This window comes from Nerophis ophidion, linkage group LG09 (assembly GCF_033978795.1).
Source record: "Nerophis ophidion isolate RoL-2023_Sa linkage group LG09, RoL_Noph_v1.0, whole genome shotgun sequence".
NCBI classification, from domain to species: Eukaryota; Metazoa; Chordata; class Actinopteri; order Syngnathiformes; family Syngnathidae; genus Nerophis; species Nerophis ophidion.
Genome location: NC_084619.1, coordinates 68,900,248 through 68,924,020, shown reverse-complemented (window position 1 = coordinate 68,924,020; position 23,773 = coordinate 68,900,248). Strand labels below are relative to the sequence as shown.

General features: G+C 40.0%; 2 protein-coding genes across 4 annotated transcripts in view; one reads left to right on the top strand and one right to left on the bottom strand.

The window, feature by feature from the left end:
* ccdc172 (coiled-coil domain containing 172) overlaps positions 1 to 19,783 on the bottom strand; it is a 32,332-nt gene extending 12,549 nt beyond the window's left edge. Inside the window, exons 1-7 of one of the 3 annotated variants that reach the window (XM_061911662.1) lie at positions 19,321 to 19,783; positions 14,023 to 14,117; positions 11,846 to 11,931; positions 3,141 to 3,257; positions 2,853 to 3,021; positions 1,779 to 1,880; positions 242 to 344 (exon numbers count right to left, since the gene is read on the bottom strand). In XM_061911662.1, coding sequence (XP_061767646.1) covers positions 242 to 344; positions 1,779 to 1,880; positions 2,853 to 3,021; positions 3,141 to 3,257; positions 11,846 to 11,931; positions 14,023 to 14,117; positions 19,321 to 19,346 — 698 coding nt within the window. In that variant the 5' untranslated portion in view covers positions 19,347 to 19,783. Of the gene's footprint in view, positions 1 to 241; positions 345 to 1,778; positions 1,881 to 2,852; positions 3,022 to 3,140; positions 3,258 to 11,845; positions 11,932 to 14,022; positions 14,118 to 18,564; positions 18,668 to 19,320 lie in introns of those variants that run through there. The other 2 variants (XM_061911663.1, XM_061911664.1) reach the window with 2 other exon arrangements.
* LOC133559674 (GDNF family receptor alpha-1-like) overlaps positions 19,225 to 23,773 on the top strand; it is a 160,977-nt gene continuing 156,428 nt past the window's right edge. Inside the window, exons 1-2 of the mRNA XM_061911661.1 lie at positions 19,225 to 19,487; positions 19,573 to 19,878. Coding sequence (XP_061767645.1) covers positions 19,430 to 19,487; positions 19,573 to 19,878 — 364 coding nt within the window. The 5' untranslated portion in view covers positions 19,225 to 19,429. The remainder of the gene's footprint in view (positions 19,488 to 19,572; positions 19,879 to 23,773) is intronic.

The following is a 23,773-nucleotide window of genomic DNA, read 5'->3' as shown; positions in this document are numbered from 1 at the left end:
TGCCAGGAGATCTGCTTCCACAAGTAGTGAAGCAACATTATCACTCCTACTCGAGTATTTCGAAATGACCGACTAATAGTGTGCTTGAAGCTGAGACACGTAACTTCTCCTTGTGCTTGCTTCTTTTGAAGGAACGTCACACATGAAGTGACCCTTTCTTTGCCTGTCCGGGACTGGGCACTTCATTGCATCGCACGATTAGTTGAGGTGTGCGTCAGACAAAGCAGCAGCTGACACTCACCTGACACAGGTGCTGTCAGTCAAATGTTTCTGACTGACAAGGTGTCTCTCGGCCAAAAGCGCTTGTGTCTTCTCTTCAGCCCGGCTGAGCTGCTGCTGTATGTCTGCGGGCAGGCCAGCAAATACAACATTCACGTTTGCATCTTGCCCAATGTTACATTTCTCAAAACGATAGCAAGAACTTCACCTGCTAGTTTACGAGTGGTTTAAGAGAACACATTTCACTAATTCATCTCTATATGTGTCACAAAGTGGAGAAGACCTTGCTTTGATTGGCTTTAAAGGCCTACTGAAATGAGATGTTCTTATTTAAACGGGGATAGCAGCTCCATTCTATGTGTCATACTTGATCATTTCGCGATATTGCCATATTTTTGCTGAAAGGATTTAGTAGAGAACATCGATGATAAAGTTTGCAACTTTTGGTCGCTAATAAAAAAGCCTCGCCTGTACCGGAAGTAGCAGACGATGTGCGGGTGACGTCACGGGTTGTGGAGCTCCTCACATCTGAACATTGTTTAGAATCATGGCCACCAGCAGTGAGAGCGATTCGGACCGAGAAAGCGACGATTTCCCCATTAATTTTAACGAGGATGAAATATTCGTGGATGAGGAAAGTGAGAGTGAAGGACTAGAAAAAAACAAAAACTAGACAGCAGAGCAATTCAGATGTTATTAGACAAATTTACTGGGATAATTCTGGAAAACCCCTTATCTGCTTATTGTGTTACTAGCGTTTTAGTGAGTTTATATGGTCGTACCTGTACAACCTGAAAGTCGGAGAGGTGTAGCCACAGGTGTGGTGACCGCCAGTGTCTCCGAGGGAAGCCACGTTTCTCGACGAGGCGAAGGCAACCGGTCGGGCCGGGCTGAGATTTATTTTTCCCCCCCTCCTTCACGGTGGAAGCATCCGACGGTCGGGGTCGGCCAGTGGGAGGAGGCAAGAGTCGCAGCTGCCTCTTTGACAGGTACAGGAGGAACGACGCAAGCTCTCTGCTCATGTCTACGGTAAGAGCCGACTTATTACCACCATTTTCTCACCGAAACTTGACATTTGGTAGGGAACCATGTTCGATTGACCGCTCTGTTCCATAGTAAAGCTTCACCGTCATCTTTCGGGAATGTAAACAAGGAAACACCGGCTGTGTTTGTGTTGCTAAATACAATACACCGCTTCCCACCTACATCTTTCTTCTTTGACGTCTCCATTATTCATTGAACAAATTGCAAAAGATTCAGCAACACAGATGTCCATAATAATGTGGAATCATGCGATGAAAAGAGACGACTTATAGCTGTGAACGGTGCTGGATCAAAATGTCCTCTACAATGCGTGACGTCCCGCGCACGCGCCATCATACCGCCACGTTTTAGCATGATACTTCCGCGCAAATTTTAGAATTGCAATTGAGTAAACTAAAAAGGCCGTATTGGCATGTGTTGCAATGTTAATATTTCATCGATATATAAACTATCGGACTGCGTGGTCGGTAGTAGTGGCTTTCAGTAGGCCTTTAAGAATGAAGACGTCTTTTCACCTGTGTGCATGTTTTTGAGGGCTTGCAGTTCAAGCTGGAGAGTCCTCCTCTGTCCATTGAGGATGCTCATGTGGCTGTTCCTCTGACTCATCTCCTCCATTTCTGCATTTACAGGACAAACCAACAAGTTAGCCACAACTGAACCAACTGTATTTAGTGACAGTGGTTTTCTGAAGTGCTCCTGAGCCCATGCGGTGATATCCTTTAGAGATTGATGTCGGTTTTTCATACAGTGCCGTCTGAGGGATCGAAGGTCACGGTCATTCAATGTTGGTTTCCGGCCATGCCGCTTACGTGGAGTGATTTCTCCAGATTCTCTGAACCTTTTGATGATATTATGGAGCGTAGATGTTGAAATCCCTAAATTTCTTGCAATTGCACTTTGAGAAACGTTGTTCTTAAACTGTTTGACTATTTGCTCACGCAGTTGTGGACAAAGGGGTGTACCTCGCCCCATCCTTTCTTGTGAAAGACTGAGCATTTTTTGGGAAGCTGTTTTTATACCCAATCATGGCACCCACCTGTTCCCAACTGTGGGATGTTCCAAATAAGTGTTTGATGAGCATTCATCAACTTTATTAGTGTTTATTGCCAACTTCCCCAAATTCTTTGTCACGTGTTGCTGGCATCAAATTCTAAAGTTAATGATTATTTGCAAAAAAAAAAAAAAAGTTTATCAGTTTGAACATCAAATATGTTGTCTTGGAGTGCAATCCACTGAATATGGGTTGAAAAGGATTTGCAAATCCTTTTATTCCGTTTATATTTACATATAACACAATTTCCCAACTCATATGGAAACAGGGTTTGTACACTGTATGTACATTATTTTACATTACTATACAATCTGTTAAAAATAATTACTATCTAAAAGTGTATTTTAGTTAAAATTGTGATAATTTGGGGAGGGGCAAGCACAGATTAAAGTGATTTAAACAAATTCCAATGGGCGTAGCTCTTTTGAGTTACAAGCTTGATCAGAAAAGCAATTGAGTTCACAATTTGAGGTACTACTGTACTTATCTGGAGCACAAGAAAGTGTGTTACACGTAGACTAGAATCCTCCATAATGACCTTTGTGGAACAAGTCCACCTGTCGGTCCAGGTTCAGGACCTCAGTGTGTGTTTGACTGGTCAACACGGTCTCTCTGCTGCCGCCCAGACTGAAGTCACCGTTGAAGGTGAACACCTCCTGCAGGAAGACACTCTCTTCGTCTTGGAACTCTGCTCTGATCTTGTCCTGCTTTGGAAGGTCAGACCGTGAGAAATAACAGCCCGATAATACGACTTCTCACTGGTACTCTTCCCTGTGAACCATCAAATACGACCATGCTTCTTTGAATAAAAGTTGTGTGTGCCTACCAGACGTTCCTTGAGGTGACTTTTTTGACCGAGAAGCTCTTCAGTGTGTTTGGACATCTCTTCTTCACATTTATTCATCAAGTCCCTCTGCAGCCTCATGGAGGACAACTGCTGCTCCTGAAAGACAGTCGTTAATAAAGTCACTAACCGTAACTGAAAAGTCTCTCAAGTCCACGTCAGGGACACATCTGTTTTGCTTTTTCTTTGTTTTTTTTTAGCAACACTTGGTTTGAAAGGTCAGCAGAGAAGAATATACAGACAGGAAGTTATAAAATAATTAGACTTTGGTGTCATGGATGTTGCGATCCACTACTTGGATCACCACATATGGTTTATACTTCCAGTTGTTGTATCACTGTTCTACGTTGGCCCTGCGATGAGGTGGCGACTTGTCCAGGGTGTACCCTGCCTTCCGTCCGATTGTAGCTGAGATAGGCGCCAGCGCCCCCCGCGACCCCGAAAGGGAATAAGCGGTAGAAAATGGAGGGAAAATGGATGTTCTACACTCTTACTTCCTGTTTAGTCAGTCACCATGGTTCCTCATTGATCCCACCTGCTAATCACGGTTTCTGCACACCTGTCACTTTTTGATTACTCACCTATTTAAGCCCGTCCTTTTTCGTTATTCTTTCTGGGACTCTAATTTGCCTTCGAGCAACATTCACGACTGTCTACTACCCGTATGTATTTTCTCGCTAGCTCTTACGCTAAGCCTCTTAATATTCCAGTTTTCATGCTGAATGTTTTTTTGTTTACTCTTTTGTGTGCTTCGTGCCAAGTATAGTTTTTTGTATTTTCTATTCCTAGCTTTCATGCTAGCGCCCTTGGTTTATTTTTGTCTGTTAGCTCCAGTGTTTTTGTTCATAGTCTGTTTTTGTTAAGCGTAATAAATCATTTAAACTTACCGTTGCTGTGTTCATGCCGACGCATCCACGAAGGGACCAATTTGGCATCACTATGCCAACCAGTCGTAACAATGGATCCTCACATGTTAGCGAAGCTGTTTCACTTTTTTTTTTTTTTTTTAATTTATTTCGGCAATCTTCACATAAAACAAAGAACAACAACAAAAAAAGAAAAAAAAAACAAAACAAAAAAACACTCATTTGAGCAATGATTTTTTTTTTCAAACAATATATAAGCAACATATATGTAGCACACGTCTCATATACACAGTTTAACATTTAAATCAAACATATACATTTGTACACTTATTTATATATATATATATATATATATATATCCATCCTTTTTCTACCGCTTATTCCCTTTTGGGGTCGCTGGGGGGCGCTGGCGCCTATCTCAGCTACAATCGGGCGGAAGGCGGGGTACACCCTGGACAAGTCGCCACCTCATCGCAGGGCCAACACAGATAGACAGACAACATTCACACTCACATTCAAACACTAGGGCCAATTTAGTGTTGCCAATCAACCTATCCCCAGGTGCATGTCTTTGGAAGTGGGAGGAAGCCGGAGTACCCGGAGGGAACCCACGCATTCACGGGGAAAACATGCAAACTCCACACAGAAAGATCCCGAGCCTGGATTTGAACCCAGGACTGCAGGATCTTCGTATTGTGAGGCAGACGCACTAACCCCTCTTCCACCGTGAAGCCCTATATCAATCAATCAATCAATGTTTACTTATATAGCCCTAAATCACTAGTGTCTCATATATATATACATATATATATATACACAATTTATTTAAATTCCATATAAAGTGGTAATATATACATTTTAATATAACCTATATGTATAATTATGAAATCATAAATTGTATTTATATACATATTATATATTAATGTCTTTCTAAAACAATGTTTGCTCTTTTTTCTTATATTTACTAATGATAAATGATTTAAAAAGCTTTTTTAAACTGGTTTATGTTGGTGCTGTGTTTTATTTCATCCTTTAAACCAGTGGTTCCCAAAGTGGGCGGTACCGCCCCCCTGGGGGCGGTGGAAAGATCTGGGGGGCCGGTAGGGGGGCGGCAGTCCGAAGTCGAAGTCAGAAGTTCGAACGTTTGTTTGACGATTTGTACACAACACGTGCAGCAGGACGAGTCAGTGGACGACGCATCAGGGTCCGGTTACCACACGCCAACATCATATTTAGTAGAACGGGGCTTCAGTACAGTCGCCTTGCTTCTTTCCAAGCAAAGAAACCGACTGAAAATTACTGACCGCGGGGATCTACGACTTCTTCTTAGTGAGTTCCAGCCTGATGTTGAGAAGCTTATGTCCCTGCACCAAGCACATCCATCCCATTAATATTAAGTGTGAGACAATGAAGGTTACTGGTGGAATGTTTATTTACCATTCTATGTTGCTGAAACAGTTAAAACTGCTAAAAAATAAATTGATTTACTAAATTGGGTTTTATTTGTGAAATACACATTTGTGTTTTACCTTTCTCTTTTCAAATTGCAGCATACCAAATATCAAGAAAGAGGTATTTGTTTCCATATGTGTCGGGGGGGGGCGCAAGGAATTAACTGGGGAGCCAAGGGGGCGCCAGCCTGCAAAAGTTTGGGAACCATTGCTTTAAACAGTTCCGTATTTCAACCCCTGCTATTGTTATACTCATTCGTTTCTGCGTTGTTCTACAATATTGGATCTTAAAAAGTAGTTCCCCTCTTAAATTATAATTCCCTTCTCTCTGTAAAAAATCTTCTCTGTAACCCTGTTGGAAGTGAATCTTTACTTGCTTTATAAATCATTTGGGCAGTCTTGAGTTGGATGAGATCTGGTAGTTTTAAATCAAATGTTTTTATAAATAATCCATTAGTGTGTTCTCGGGGTCCTGTGTTATGTATCAGTCCAATGGCCCTTTTTTGCATTATGAATACTGGTTGGATGTTCTTCCTATATGTATTTCCCCAAACTTCTAGACAGTACCTCAAATATGGTAAAACAAGTGTACAATAAAGAGTGTGTAATGTTTTTTGATTAAGAATGTGCCTTGTTTTACCCAGGACAGCAATACTTCTCGCCAACTTCCCTTTCATGTATGTAATGTGTGACTTCCAGCAGATCCTGTGGTCCAAGATCACACCCAAAAATTTGATTTTGTTTACTCTTTCTATACTAACATTGTCTATATATAATTTTACATCTATATCACTTCTTTTTACACGTAACAATGCTGACCTAAAGCGGGGATGTCCAAACTTGTTACACTGTCGTCCGCACACTGAAAAAACAACGCGTGCAGGGGCCATTTTTTATAAAATTATTGTCAAAACGAATACTATTTTATTGTTAACTGTAACGGGTACCCTCGCAGTCACGTGGAAAACATGCAAACACCACACAGAAAGATCCCGAGCCCGGGATTGAACTCCGGACTACTCAGGACCTTCGTATTGTGAGGCATGGACAGCTTAAAAAATATATCCCACACATATTCTTGTGGATCCAAAAGGGTCCTACTCATAAACGTGTTAAAAATTCCTCACATTTTTTTTTTACAACTTTAATCTCTAGGTCAATGTCAGATCTAGCCTTTGATTATATGTTTTTATTATTTCTTTAGTTGTTTTTTCTGGGCCCTTTTTGTTGTCAGGCTTTCCCCTGACAGTTTGGTTGTTTTTTTTAGTTTTTCCTCTGTGTTTGTTGTATTTTCTGTCAGCACTCTTGTTTTGGTTCTGTTTCCTGTTTGTCTCCCCTCAGCTGTGGCTGATTGGCACCTGGCCACACCTGGTGTCAATCAGCCAGATACACTCGGTGTTGGGAGTACTGTCGTGTCGTGTCGTTGATAGCTGTATGCTGTAAGCTATTCCCTGGATCCTGATTCCTGTTCCCTGCTTCCAGTTTGTTTGTTCCTGGTTTGTGTTTCTTCTTTGTTTTTTACATTTTTGGACATTAAATTATGTTTTCTTATTCAATGCCTGCCACCGTCTCTGCATCTTGGGGTTCGTCAAAAACTCAACATGACATTTGTCAAAGAAAACGTTGTTTTTTTTATGGCAAAGACACAAAATATGTAGTATTTTACACCAAATAAAAATTTCCGAGTGGAATAATTGCTGTCAAATAATTGGAGCTTTGAACATGTCAATAATTCATAACAACATTGATTTTGTTTCATTGTTATTTTTGAACAATGACAGTTTCAAAGAAAAAAAACCCTGCATGGCGGCTTTGTGTTATTGGAGTCAACATTGCAGCTTTTTCTTGTTACATTTCACATGTTCGCTCCCCTTTTGGTTTTGGTTTTTTAAATAGTATTTTTAAAATGTGCAAGGTGTCGTTAGAAAAATAGCTGCAGGCTACAAAAGTCCCAAAAGTACTTTGGACACTACTGACTTAAAGCATGTAACCTGTACATGTACAAGACCGTACTATAGATAGATGCTTTATTCATCTCCAAGAGAAACACATAACCTTGGATTGAGCAAAGAGAAGAACTCCAAGATGAACCTCCTTCCCAGTTGACCCTAAAAGGAACTTTGCCCGGTGTGAATGTTCCAGGACTGTTAGGGACAGCGTCAGAAAGGCAGCATGTTTATTCATGTTGCTTATACGGCATATAAGAGTCTTTTGACACCAAGTGCAATCATCTTGCAGGCTTTTAAGCACCATCATTATTTTCTGAAGACAGCTCTTTCAAACGCAGGCCAGATTTATCACACAAGCACACCAGCAGCTTGATTTCATTTCGGCACGTAGGAGAGTTTGCATGTGACACCCACATATATATTTAATTATAAAGTATAACCGCCTCATTAAGTTACTTTATTGGATGTAAATATTGGATGTTAATAATAATCTTTTGTTGTGCTCGTCGCTAAATTACGGTCATGGTGCTTTTTTATTTTTTCGTCTTAATTAATCGTTGCTGTTATGGTTTATTGACTTTGTGCTTTTCAGATTCTTACTTAATAGAGGGGGGGCGGGTTGCCCACATTTGAAGTCCTCTCCAAGGTTTCTCATAGTCATCATTGTCACTGGCGTCCCACTGGGTGTGAGTTTTCCTTGCCCTTATGTGGGTTCTTCCAAGGATCTCGTAGTCGTAGGGGTTTGTACAGTCCTTTGAGACATTTGTGATTTAGGGCTATATAAATAAACATTGATTGATTGATTGATTGATGTATAATGTTCTTTCCATATCTTTTTTGTATTATTATTATTATTTTTAAATAAATAAGCCAAAACGGCCCTTACATACTTTTCAGTGTGAGACACTTGGTGGAAGAAGTTTGGACACAAATGTTAAGCTTTTTTCCCCCCGCTTTCTCACTTCATCGCATCACAAACTGTTCTTTTGGTCCCTTTTCATTTTGACCGTCATTTTTTTAATCCAAAAATTGCTTGAAGTTGAATGACCTTACATGGCTATTTTGCCTTTCTTGAAGAAAAATGCCCTATGCTTGTGTTGGTTTCGGCTGTACAAACTGCTGAAAGGACAAACGTTTCTTCAGAGTACCCCGAGAGGCAATCAAGAAGGGCGCAGGAGTGCAAGATTTTATAGGAAGCAGCGGCGGCAAAAGTGGCTCTCGAAGGGGAGCAGAGTTGGCGGTGACCGCTTTGTTAAAGGTTTGTTTGATACATGTACTCGTTTAGTACTTTCCATCAAAGTATTGCCTTGGTATTGTTTGTATATTCATTTTTAACAAACACATCCAAGAGAGTTATGTTCAGTGATACGTTGTGAGGGAAGGCACTTCTACACAAGGCTGGGCAATGAGGCTGAAACAATTATCGTGGTTATGTTCTTCCTATCAACCAATTTCGATTAAAAAGACTTCCCTCTCCCCAGCCACTTCATTCAGCTCCTCCCGGGGGATCCCGAGGCGTTCCCAGGCCAGCAGGGAGACATAAACTTCCAGACGTGTCCTGGGTCTTCCCCGTGGCCTCCTGCCGGTCGGACATGCCCCAAACACTTCCCTAAGGAGGCGTTCGGGTGGTAAGATGACCAGATGCCCGAAGCACCTCATCTGGCTCCTCTCGATGTGGAGGAGCAGCGGCTTTACACTGAGCTCCCCCCGGATGACAGAGCTTCTCACCCTATCTCTAAGGGAGAGCCTCGCCAACCGGCGGAGGAAACTCATTTGGGCCGCTTGTACCCGTGATCTTATCCTTTCAGTCATAACCCAAAGCTCATGACCATAGGTCATCCATCCACTCTTCCTTCACTCGTGAACAAGACTACGAGGTACTTGAACTCCTCCACTGGGGGCAAGATCTCCTCCCCAACCCGGAGATAACACTCCACTGTTTCCCGGGGGAGAACCATGGACTTGGACTTGGAGGTGCTGATTCTCATCACAGTCGCTTCCCATTCGGCTGCGAACCGATCCAGTGAGAGCTGAAGATCCTGGCCAGTTGAAGCCATCAGGACCACATTTAATCTGCAAAAAGCAGAGACTTAATCCTGCAGCCACCGAACCGGATCAATCAATCAATGTTTATTTATATAGCCCCAAATCACAAATGTCTCAAAGGACTGCACAAATCATTACGACTACAACATCCTCGGAAGAACCCACAAAAGGGCAAGGAAAACTCACACCCAGTGGGCAGGGAGAATTCACATCCAGTGGGACGCCAGTGACAATGCTGACTATGAGAAACCTTGGAGAGGACCTCAGATGTGGGCAACCCCCCCCTCTAGGGGACCAAAAGCAATGGATGTCGAGCGGGTCTAACATGATGCTGTGAAAGTTCAATCCATAGTGGCTCCAACACAGCCGCGAGAGTTCAGTTCAAAGCGGATCCAAGACAGCAGCGAGAGTCCCGTCCACAGGAGACCATCTCAAGCGGAGGCGGATCAGCAGCGTAGAGATGTCCCCAATCGATACAGGCGAGCGGTCCATCCTGGGTCCCGACGAGAGGTCCATCCTGGGTCTCGACTCTGGACAGCCAGTACTTCATCCATGGTCATCGGACCGGACCCCCTCCACAAGGGAGGGGGGGACATAGGAGAAAGAAAAGAAGCGGCAGATCAACTGGTCTAAAAAGGAGGTCTATTTAAAGGCTAGAGTATACAGATGAGTTTTAAGGTGAGACTTAAATGCTTCTACTGAGGTAGCATCTCGAACTGTTACCGGGAGGGCATTCTAGGGTACTGGAGCCCGAACGGAAAACACTCTATAGCCCGCAGACTTTTTTTGGGCTCTAGGAATCACTAATAAGCCGGAGTCTTTTGAACGCAGATTTCTTGCCGGGACATATGGTACAATACAATCGGCAAGATAGGCTGGATATAGACCATGTAGTATTTTATACGTAAGTATTAAAACCTTAAAGTCACATCTTAAGTGCACAGGAAGCCAGTGCAGGTGAGCCAGTACAGGCGTAATATGATCAAACTTTCTTGTTCTTGTACAAAGTCTAGCAGCCGCATTTTGTACCAACTGTAATCTTTTAATGCTAGACATGGGGAGACCCGAAAATAATACGTTACAGTAATCGAGACGAGACGTAACAAACGCCTCAACGCCCTGACTGTGCCTAGAAATTCCGTCCATAAAAGTTATGAACAGAATGGGCGACAAAGGGCAGCCTTGGCGGAGTCCAAACCTCACTGGAAACAGGTCCGTCTTATTGCCGGCAATGCGGACCAAGGTCTGAGACTGATCATACAGGGAGCGGACCGCCACAATCAGACAGTCCGATAACTCATACTCTCTGAGAATTCCCCACAGGACGGGAAACTTCTCCAAATCCACAAAGCACATGTAGACTGGTTGGGCAAACTCCCATGCACCCTCAAGGACCCTGCCGAGAGTATAGAACTGGTCAACAATTCCCCGACCCGGTCGAAAACCACACTGTTCCTCCTTGTCTCGCGCAGGATTATACCGAGCATCGTTGCATCCCTACTGTGGTGTCTTCTACCAGACATTTCCGCCATGTTTGATGGAGCTAATACATGCCAACAGCTGATCACCGTGATCGATCCTTTGATTGCCCAGCCATACTTCTGTGTCTCCCCTCTTGTGTACTTTGTACACATGTGTCAAGAGTACATATGACAACAGGACAAACATCAAATATGGCAATGACACAGTAGGTTTGTTAGATGGATATGCAGTCACAGTAGTTTGTTTACATGGACTCATCCTAAAACTTATGAAAGGCAACCTTTCCCGAGCAAAAACGATGCATGATTTATCCAGTACAATCTTGACACCAATGTCCTTGACCCAGCCACACACAAAGTCGTAGACCTCCCTGCTATTCCATGTTATGTTGTGTAAAATGACGTCTGGCGCACCAGATAGTTTGACATGTCTGGAAACTCCAAATTTCTGCATACTTGGACTTTTCTCGTATCTCCTTTTTGCAGGAAGATCTAGGCCCCTTGTGCACTGGCTTGGTTGAAGAGCAATTGTTTCCACTTCTGGGAGGAAGTCAGTCACGTGACTGAATATAAGCAAAGTACTTTGGTTCAGGCCACACTTTGGATATTATGTTTTTTGCACGGTCAGATTGTTCCCAGGTTTAAAACTCATGTATGCGACACATACATTTTTTTGTGTCAACGTTGAGAAAAGGAATATGTTTAGTAAGAAATATAAAGTGCTTTATTAATCCACATTATTTCCAGGCGTTGGTGGGCCACATAAAACCCTCTCCGATCTGGCCTTGAGTTTGACAACTGTGTATTTGATGTTTTAATAATAAAGCAAGTCAAACATGTATTGGTTTATCCTAAACACAAATGGTTGAATTCCAGATAAAATGTGTTGTTTACCTTCATGTCCAGTTCTTCAGAAGTCTTGTCGTACTTTTCAGTGGCAGCTTTCAACTCACCGTTGCATCGGACAATGGCCGCCTTCACTAGATAGCCAACATTGACACATGAGATATGACGTGTTAGTCCCACAGAATGTTCCAGACTTGGCTGCTAAGATGACAACATGGCACTACATCACATGTCATGATGAATACAGCGAGCATTGAAAAACATGAAAGTGTCCGCTTACAATCCGGCTGTAAACGTGATGCTTCCATAAAAGCTTTTAGCTCGGTATGTGTGAATTGACCGCTTTTTGGATCTCCGCAGTGGTCACTCAGAATATTTCATGCTTGATCGCACAACCGTGAGAGCGTTGTTTTCAGAGTTTGACTGCATGACCGTTGTTTTTATCACCATTATACACCGGCACTCATGACCAGAACACAGATCCTACTTTTGTACCCCGATGATTCTCAAACTGTGGTACATGTATCACTTGATCACAGTACAGTGTTTTACTTTCCTATATTCAAACGCAGTGTTACTGTTCAAACTGTGTGTTATGTTACAGTGGCCAAAAATATTAAATGAACTTGTTAAATAAAACCTCTTTCTGTTTTTTATGAATACTTAGGCCTCCTGCGCTACTGTATTGTAATGTCGGTCATTATTTCTGAGGTGTACCTGGTAAAATATATATACAAACATATATATATATATATATATATATATATATATATATATATACATATACATCTACATATACATATATATATATATATATATATATATATATATACGTATACATATACATATATATACATACATTTTCTACCGCTTGTCCCTTTTTTGGGGTCGCAGGGGGTGCTGGAGCCTATTTCAGCTGCATTTGGGCGGAAGGCGGCGTACACCCTGGACAAGTCGCCACCTTATCGCAGGGCCAACACAGTATATGTATGTATATATTTATGTATGTATGTATATATATATATACACACACACACATATATATGCACATATTTATATATACATAAACACACACACCCATGTATACATATATATATATAAAAAATAAAATAAACACACATTTACACATACATGTATCCACACATTCATATACATATATACACATACATACATACTGCATATACATATACAAAAAACCCACAAAAAACGTATACATATTTTCTGTATGTATATATATATATATATATATATATATATATATATATATACACACACACATATATGTATATATATATATATATATATATATATATATATATATATATATATATATATATATATGTATATATATATATATATATATATATATATATATATATATATATATATATATATATATATATATATATATATGTATACTGTATTTAAGAAGGTTATCCCAAAAGTATCTGTATCTGTGGTATCTGTATATGAATATGTACTGTACATATTCATATACAGTACATACATACATAAACACACAAATATAAATATATATAATGTGTATATTTATATATATATATATATATATATATATATATATGTACACATACATAACCTCCACATATATACAGGTAAAAAGGTATTCAATGGCCCAAATAAACAAATGACAGCCGCTGCTAGTAAAGGCACAGACGCACATAGGGAAGGCTATGCAAAAGGGAACTAAACTAAACAGACTGCAACACAACAAAAAACGGAATGCTGGAGCACAGCAAAGACTTACGAGTGAAAACGTGCAGCATGAGAAGCGTACACATGAATAAACAATCACAAAGTTCCAACAAGGATAGCAGCAAAGGCTCCACTTCATTATCTATCCGTAATTAGAAAATGAAGACATCGGCGAGGAGAAGATGCTCAGAAGCGGGAGTGAAGTTTGCTTGCAAGCACACACAAACCTGACAGGAACAACAACCAAAATAAGAGTACTAAACACGAGAAAATGCCAACAAAGTCAAAACTTGGTATGATCTGAAGTGACAGATCATGACAGACATGGCTGTGAAGATGGTAACATGACACTACAACACATAAAAAAGGCGACAAATAATGAATGTGTAAGTGATCAAAATACGACAATTTAGTGTCAGCTGACCATCAGACTGTAAACGTGATTCTGCCATAAAAAAACTTTTAGCATTTAATGAAGTTATTTTACACCTACAAACAGTAAGCTGACTTACCTTCTTTTAACTTCTGATTTTGCTCAGTTAATTGTTGTTCGGTCAGAAGGATTTGGTGGAAAAGCTTGTCCAAGCTCATTGTGGAGGATGTTGGACTAAAAAGGGGAAAAAAACACTAATTAGCACTTAGAGCAGCTAACTCATTCATTTGTGTTCATTTCTCTTATTAAATGAACAATTGAACACACAAACATTGACAACATTAAAGGCACTTTCAACACACCCCAACATGACAGACAACACTGACGAGGCCCAGCAATTAACGTCCTTACACAAACAAAAAATGTTTTAAAAACAAGTAAGGACAAAACAAAATGAATAAAAATTGAACCAATAGAAAGAAATTAAATAATTATACAAATCCAAAATTGGGCTTATTTAAAACAATTTACATTCTGTTAGAATAATTATTTGTAAGTTATCACACAACTCTTATGCTTAAAGGCCGTTGCTATAGTTATTAACTATTGTGCTCAAGTTCTATCTGTGCAAGGACAAAACTTGTTATCAGTCACGGCATATGAGGGGTTGCCTCGCCGCAGATATTTTGTTTGTCTTAGCTCACTAACAGCCAAGGACTTCAAGGACCTCAACGAAGATAAGACGACAGCACGCAGACGAAGCAGAGACAAGGCAATCACAAGGCCCCAGCACATTCCGTCACGTATTCTGCGTACAGGAAGCTGCTTTGCATGAAATGTGTGGGCACTCCTTTTAGAGGCGGCCTCAGTGATGTAACCAAGGACCTTCCAAATAAATAGAGGAGGACGTGGGTAGGACTTTAGAGCGTAGGTTGTTTCTGTAACTAGAGTACAGCACAAAACGTCTCTCCTCATTGAGCTAAATTGAACTCTGTCTCTGCATGATTCCTTGCTTCTTGTCTGTTTAATAGATGTCATTTTTATGGATTGTAAGCAGACACTTGTTAGCGGACACTTTTTACGTTTTCTTTTTAAACCATTCTCCAATATTTTAAAAATAACTTGAAATCATTAATCCCATTGTAGAATTTGCGTTTCACTTTCATAATTCGACTTTTGTGTATAAAAAAATGTAGTTTGCAACGTAATAAAATTAATAACAATTTATAGGTAGCTATCTTTCAACAGTATACCAAATTCAATCCCTTCTCTATTGAATGGGGAGCTAACTCAATACTAAGCTAGCTGTGAACTATTAGCATTTGCCTTTCCTTCCTCCGACTAATAGTCAAAACGACACGTTGTTGTTTTATATCCACAAAATCTATTCGTGAATATGTAACCTGGTGTTTGTGCTTCATTTGAAATCACCAAATGATTCCCGGGCGCGGCGCACGCTGCTGCTGCTCACTGCTCCCCTCACCTCCCAGGGGGTGAACAAGGGGATGGGTCAAATGCAGAGGACAGATTTCACCACACCATTGTGTGTGTGTGTGTGTGTGTGTGTGTGTGACAATTGTAACCTATTTTTATGGACTTGCCTCTTTGTGATGTTTAGTTCCTGTTATAAGCTGTTATGCAGTGTATGCCTTGAGCTCTTATTTTGAAGGCGCTAAGAGCGGAAGTGGTGACACGTTGTGGTACTTTGTACACACTAATAGTACACTCTACTTTATACTTTGTACAAGCTGATAGTACACACTATTTTATACTTTGCACACAATAATACTACTCACTATTTTATACAATGTACACCGTAATAGTACACACTTTTTTTTATACTTTGTACACTCTAATAGTCCACATTATTGTATACTTTGAATACAAAATAGTACATGCTACTTTACACTTTGCACACACTAATAATACACACTATCTTATACGTTGCACACACGAATAGTACACACTAGTTATACTTTGCACACACGAACAGTACACACTAGTTTATACTTTGTGCACACTAATAGAACACACTATTTTATACTTTCTACACATTAATAGTACACACTACTTTATACTTTGTACAAGTTGATAGTACACACTATTTTATACTTTGCACACAATAATAGTACTCACTATTTTATACTACTGTATGTACTCACTAATAGTGCACACTTTTTTATACTTTATACACAGATATTGTAAACACTACTTTATACTTTGCACACACTAATAGTACACACTATCTTATACTTTGCACACAATAGTTATACTTTGCGCAAACAAATAGTACACACTATTTTATACTTTGTATATAAAATAGTACATGCTACTTTACACTTTGCACACACTAATAGTACGCACTATCATATACTTTGCACACATTAATAGTACATCCCAGTTATACTTTGCACACACAAATAGTACACACTAATTTATACTTTGTGCACACTAATAGCACACACTATTTTATGCTTTCTACACGTTAATAGTACACACTACATTATACTTTGTACAAGCTGATAGTACACACTATTTTATACTTTGCACACAATAATGGTACTCACTATTTTATTCTATGTATACACTATTAGTGCACACTTTTTTATACATTGTACACAGATATTGTACACGCTACTTCATACTTTGCACACACTAATCTTACACACTATCTTATACTTTGTGCACACTAATAGCACACACTATTTTATACTTTCTACACATTAATAGTACACAATACTTTATACTTTGTACATGCTGATAGTACACACTAATTTATACTTTGTGCACACTAATAGCACACACTATTTTATGTTTTCTACACGTTAATAGTACACACTACATTATACTTTGTACAAGCTGATAGTACACGCTATTTTATACTTTGCACACAATAACGGTACTCACTATTTTATACTATGTGCACACTAATAGTGCATACTTTTTTATACTTGTACACAGATATTGTACACGCTACTTTATACTTTGCACACACTAATCTTACACACTATCTTAAACTTTGCACACACAAGTTATACTTTGCACACACAAATAGCACACACTATTTTATACTTTGTGCACACTAATAGTACACACTATTTTATACTTTCTACACACTAATAGTACATACAACTTTATACTTTGTACAAGCTGATAGTACACACTATTTTATACTTTGCACACAATAATGGTACTCACTATTTTACACTATGTACACACCAAAAGTACACACTTTTTTATAATTTGTACACAAATATTGTACACACTACTTTATAATTTGCACACACTAATAGTAGACAGTATTTTATACTTTGTACATACCAATAGTACACGCTATTTTGTACTCTGTACACACTCATAGTACACACTATTTTGTACTAAGTACACACTATTTTATACTTTGTATGCACAAATAGTACACACTATTTTGTACTCTGTACACACTGATAGCACACGCTATTTTGTATTAAGTACACACTAATAGTACACACTATTTTATACTTTGTATGCACAAATAGTACACACTATTTTGTACTCTGTAGACACTAATAGTACATACTATTTTGTACTTTGTATGCACAAATAGTACACACTATTTTGTACTCTTTACACACTAATAGTGCACACTACTTTGTGTTATGTACACACTAATAGTACACACTATTTTATACTTTGTATGCACAAATAGTACACACTATTTTGTACTCTGTACACACTGATAGCACACACTATTTTGTATTAAGTACACACTAATAGTACACACTATTTTATACTTTGTATGCACAAATAGTACACACTATTTTGTACTCTGTACACACTAATAGTACATACTATTTTGTACTTTGTATGCACAAATAGTACACACTATTTTGTACTCTGTACACACTAATAGTGCACACTACTTTGTGTTATGTACACACTAATAGTACACACTATTTTGTACTCTGTACACACTCTTAGTATACACTATTTTATACTTTGTATGCACATATAGTACACACTATTTTGTACTCTGTACACACTAATAGTACATACTATTTTATACTTTGTATGCACAAATAGTACACACTATTTTGTACTCTGTATACACCAATAGTACACACTATTTTGTACTCTGTACACACTAATAGTACACACTATTTTGTACTAAGTACACACTAATAGTACACACTATTTTATGCTTTTTACGCACTAATAGTACACACTATTTTGTACTATATACACACTAATAGTACACACTATTTTATACATTGTACGCACAAATAGTACACTCTATTTTGTACTCTGTACACACTATTTTGTATTCTGTACACACTATTTTATAATTTGTACACATTAATTGTACACACTATTTTGTACTGTGTACACACTAATAGTACACACTATTTTGTACTCTGTCCACATTAATAGTACACACTATTTTGTACTCTGTCCACACTAAAAGTACACACTATTTTGTACTCTGTACACATTAATAGTATACACTATTTTATAATTTATGTGTTTGGATCTCAGAAGCTATGTTGCTAATGCTAGCTAAAAAGATCTTGATATCACTAGTTCATTAAACCGTGATTTCATTAAGATGTGCATCTTTAAAATGTTGCATTTTTCCCCACCAATCATTGACTTATTTTTACAGTCTCGGACACAACCTTATTTCGAACTATTTGTGACTCACGTTGACGTCTTTAAAGATGAAACTCTGATGTTCGTATTTAAAGGAAAAAAACTCCGCTGCCGAAAAGTGACCCGTCGGCTGGACACGTGTGCCCGCGTCCTTCGAAACTTCCTGCCAAATAATGCTCCCCTTGTCCACCGTCCGTCACATCCGGTCAGGAATATCATAAATATATCATCGTAATATATAATAAAGTATGTATTTCTAAAGAACGTGTGTTTTTTAGAACTTAACGTTACATTAAAAGAAAATTAAAATACAATTATGTCATGTTTTGCGTCCTCAACGCGTCATGCTGTGTTTAAAGCCGCCGCAAGATGGCGCCAGTGTCCACTGCGCTAGTTCACATAATTTGACAATATAGGATTATTATTGTCTTTATTATTCTATATTTTATGGATGGATTTATAACTAGCTGTTAGTGTGGCGTGTCTTATTTTATACAAACGTTATTATGAATATGAGGTGTCCAGTGACAAAAAAAAAACACATTTTCCGCGATATATAAACTTTATGAACGCGGGACTATTGTTTGAAAGACTTGATGAATATTGCAGAATAATAGTTAGTAATCACGACGAGTTGGCGATCGTGAGCCGCGTGCGCGTTGGCGCCAACGCGCGCCAAGGATCGCTCCTCCCGCTCAATGCGCCACTTGGCCGTGCATGCATGCGCGCGCTCACACGCCAACATCCCGCCGGACGACGCGATCGCCTCCCTTCTCCTCGCACTTGTTCTCCTGCCAGGAAAACGCACCTCGCCCGTCTTTCTCTCCCCTCCATGGAACTCCCCGCACTGGCTCGGAACTTCTCCTGAGCGCTGGACGTCTTTTCCCGCGGCAGGCTCGTCGACGACGGCGGTGACGATGATGATGATGAGGACGGCGGTGATGATGATGCTGCTGGCCGGACTTCTTCTTCTAGGTTTGTAATCTCCGCCCGAGTCCCATTCAAGAGCAGGAAAGAACTTTTAAAAGTTGCCTGGATGTGTTCCCCGCTCTGCTCGCAGATGTGTCATGCGCGGCCGAGGATGGCGTGCGGCGTGCGGGCGGCTCGCGGCCGGACTGCGTGCGGGCCAGCGAGCAGTGCCTGCAGGATGCCGCCTGCAGCTCCACGTACCGCACCATCAGGCAGTGCGTGTCCGGCAAGCACGGCAACTTCAGCCACGTCGGCCGCATGGACGCACAGGACGAGTGCCGGAGCGCAGTGGACGCGCTCAAGAAAAGTCCTTTGTACCGATGCAGATGCAAGAGGAGCATGAAGAAGGAGAAGAACTGCCTGCGCGTCTACTGGGGCATCTACCACTCCTTGCAAGGTATTTAATATATAGTCTACTATGGGCATCTACCACTCCTTGCAAGGTATTTATTATATAGTCTGCTGGGGCATCTACCACTCCTTGCAAGGTATTTTTTATATAGTCTACTGGGGCATCTACCACTCCTTGCAAGGTATTTATTATATAGTCTGCTGGGGCATCTACCACTCCTTGCAAGGTATTTATTATATAGTCTGCTGGGGCATCTACCACTCCTTGCAATGTATTTATTATGTAGTCTGCTGGGGCATCTGCCACTCCTTGCAAGGTATTTATTATATAGTCTGCTGGGGCATCTACCACCCCTTGCAAGGTATTAATTATATAGTCTGCTGGGGCATCTACCACCCCTTGCAAGGTATTAATTATATAGTCTGCTGGGGCATCTACCACTCCTTGCAATGTATTTATTATATAGTCTGCTGGGGCATCTACCACTCCTTGCAAGGTATTTAATATATAGTCTGCTGGGGCATCTACCACTCCTTGCAAGGTATTTATTATATAGTCTGCTGGGGCATCTACCACTCCTTGCAAGGTATTAATTATATAGTCTGCTGGGGCATCTACCACTCCTTGCAAGGTATTAATTATATAGTCTGCTGGGGCATCTACCACTCCTTGCAAGGTATTAATTATATAGTCTGCTGGGGCATCTACCACTCCTTGCAAGGTATTTATTATATAATCTACTGGGGTGTCTACCACTCCTTGCAAGGTATTTATTATATAGTCTACTGGGGCATCTACCACCCCTTGCAAGGTATTAATTATATAGTCTGCGGGGGCATCTACCACTCCTTGCAAGGTATTAATTATATAGTCTACTGGGGCATCTACCACTCCTTGCAAGGTATTAATTATATAGTCTGCTGGGGTGTCTACCACTCCTTGCAAGGTATTTATTATATAGTCTACTGGGGCATCTACCACCCCTTGCAAGGTATTAATTATATAGTCTGCTGGGGCATCTACCACTCCTTGCAAGGTATTTATTATATAATCTGCTGGGGCATCTACCACTCCTTGTAAGGTATTTAATATGTAGTCTGCTGGGGCATCTACCACTCCTTGCAAGGTATTTATTATATAGTCTGCTGGGGCATCTACCACTCCTTGCAAGGTATTTATTATATAGTCTGCTGGGGCATCTACCATTCCTTGCAAGGTATTAATTATATAGTCTGCTGGGGCATCTACCACTCCTTGCAAGGTATTTATTATATAGTCTGCTGGGGCATCTACCACTCCTTGCAAGGTATTAATTATATAGTCTGCTGGGGCATCTACCACCCCTTGCAAGGTATTAATTATATAGTCTGCTCGGGCATCTACCACTCCTTGCAAGGTATTTATTATATAGTCTGCTGGGGCATCTACCACTCCTTGCAAGGTATTAATTATGTAGTCTGCTGGGGCATCTACCACTCCTTGCAAGGTATTAATTATATAGTCTGCTGGTGCATCTACCACCCCTTGCAAGGTATTAATTATATAGTCTGCTGGGGCATCTACCACCCCTTGCAGGCTATTAATTATATAGTCTGCTGGGGCATCTACCACTCCTTGCAAGGTATTTATTATTTAGTCTGCTGGGGCATCTACCACCCCTTGCAGGCTATTAATTATATAGTCTGCTGGGGCATCTACCACTCCTTGCAAGGTATTTAATATATAGTCTACTATGGGCATCTACCACTCCTTGCAAGGTATTTATTATATAGTCTGCTGGGGCATCTACCACTCCTTGCAAGGTATTTAATATATAGTCTACTGGGGCATCTACCACTCCTTGCAAGGTATTTAATATATAGTCTACTATGGGCATCTACCACTCCTTGCAAGGTATTTATTATATAGTCTGCTGGGGCATCTACCACTCCTTGCAATGTATTTATTATGTAGTCTGCTGGGGCATCTGCCACTCCTTGCAAGGTATTTATTATATAGTCTGCTGGGGCATCTACCACTCCTTGCAAGGTATTTAATATATAGTCTGCTGGGGCATCTACCACTCCTTGCAAGGTATTTATTATATAGTCTACTGGGGCATCTACCACTCCTTGCAATGTATTTATTATATAGTCTACTGGGGCATCTACCACTCCTTGCAAGGTATTTATTATATAGTCTGCTGGGGCATCTACCACTCCTTGCAAGGTATTTATTATATAGTCTACTGGGGCATCTACCACTCCTTGCAATGTATTTATTATATAGTCTACTGGGGCATCTACCACTCCTTGCAAGGTATTTATTATGTAGTCTGCTGGGGCATCTACCACTCCTTGCAAGGTAGGCAGTATATAGTATTTATTGTATAATATATAATATTAAATCTATAGTCTCCTGGGTTACTTATCCACACCGTACAAGCTGAGCAATATATAGTATAGAGTGTATAATATATAGTATATAGTCTATCGTATATTGTTTATACTGTATAATTTATAGTACATAGTTTAATATATAGTAAAAAGTCTATAGTATGTAGTGTATAATATAGTATATAGTGTTTAATATAGTATATAGTGTATAATGTATAGTAAACAGTCTAAAGTATATTGTTTATGGTGTGTAACATATAGTACATAGTGTATAATATATTGTATTTAGTGTATATTATATAGAGTGGTTCTCGAACTCAATGCCAAGTACCACCTGCACCGAATACCACCATACAGTACCACAGTAGACCTAAATATTCATCAAAAACATATATCAAACATGTATAGCCACTGTAACATTACACACAGTTTGAACAGTAACACTGTGTAGGAATATTAAAGGGGAACATTATCACCAAACCTATGCAAGCGTCAATATATACCTTGATGTTGCAGAAAAAAGACCATGTATTTTTTTAACCGATTTCCGAACTCTAAATGGGTGAATTTTGGCCAATTAAACGCCTTTCTGTTTATCGGTCTTTTAGCGATGACGTCAGAACGTGACGTCGCCGAGGTAACACACTCGCCATATTCATTTTCACATTACAAACACCGGGTCTCAGCTCTGTTATTTTCCGTTTTTTCGACTATTTTTTGGAACCTTGGAGACATCATGCCTCGTCGGTGTGTTGTCGGAGGGTGAAACAACACTAACAGGGAGGGATTCAAGTGGCACCACTGGCAAGAAATCTGCCGCCAGACCCCCATTGAATGTACCAGATTGTCTGCACATTTGAGCGGCGATGCTAAGACAGACATGGCACAGAGATGTATGGATAACCTGCAGATGCATTTGCAACGATTAAGTCAACGAAATCACAAAGGTGAGTTTTGTTGATGTTGTTGACTTATGTGCTAATCAGACATATTTGGTCACGGCATGACTGCCAGCTAATCGATGCTAACATGCTACGCTAATCAATGCTAACATGCTATTTACGCTAGCTGTATGTACATTTGAAACTAGATACCCACATTTAATGCGAAACAAACACTTACCAATCGACGGATTTAAGTTGCTCCATTGTCACAAGATGCGAAAGTCCTGATCGTTTGGTCCGCACATTTTACCGGCGATGCTAATAAGGCAGCCATGCTATGGGCCACTTCATTAGGTACACCCACGCTATGGCCGAATAGCGTCAATAGCTATTCGCTCAATAGCTTCAATTTCTTCTTCAATTTTGTTTTCGCTATCTGCCTCCATACTCCGACCACCTGTTTCAATACATGCGTAATTTGTTGAATCGCTCAAGCCGCTGAAATCCCAGTCTGAATCCGAGCTAATGTCGCTATATCTTGCTGTGCTATTCCCATTGTTTGTTTACATTGGCAGCACTGTATGACGTCACCGGAAAATGGATAGTGGTTTCGAATATAGCGAAAATAAGGCACTTTAAAGCTTTATTTAGGGATATTCCGGGACCGGTAACATTTTGAAA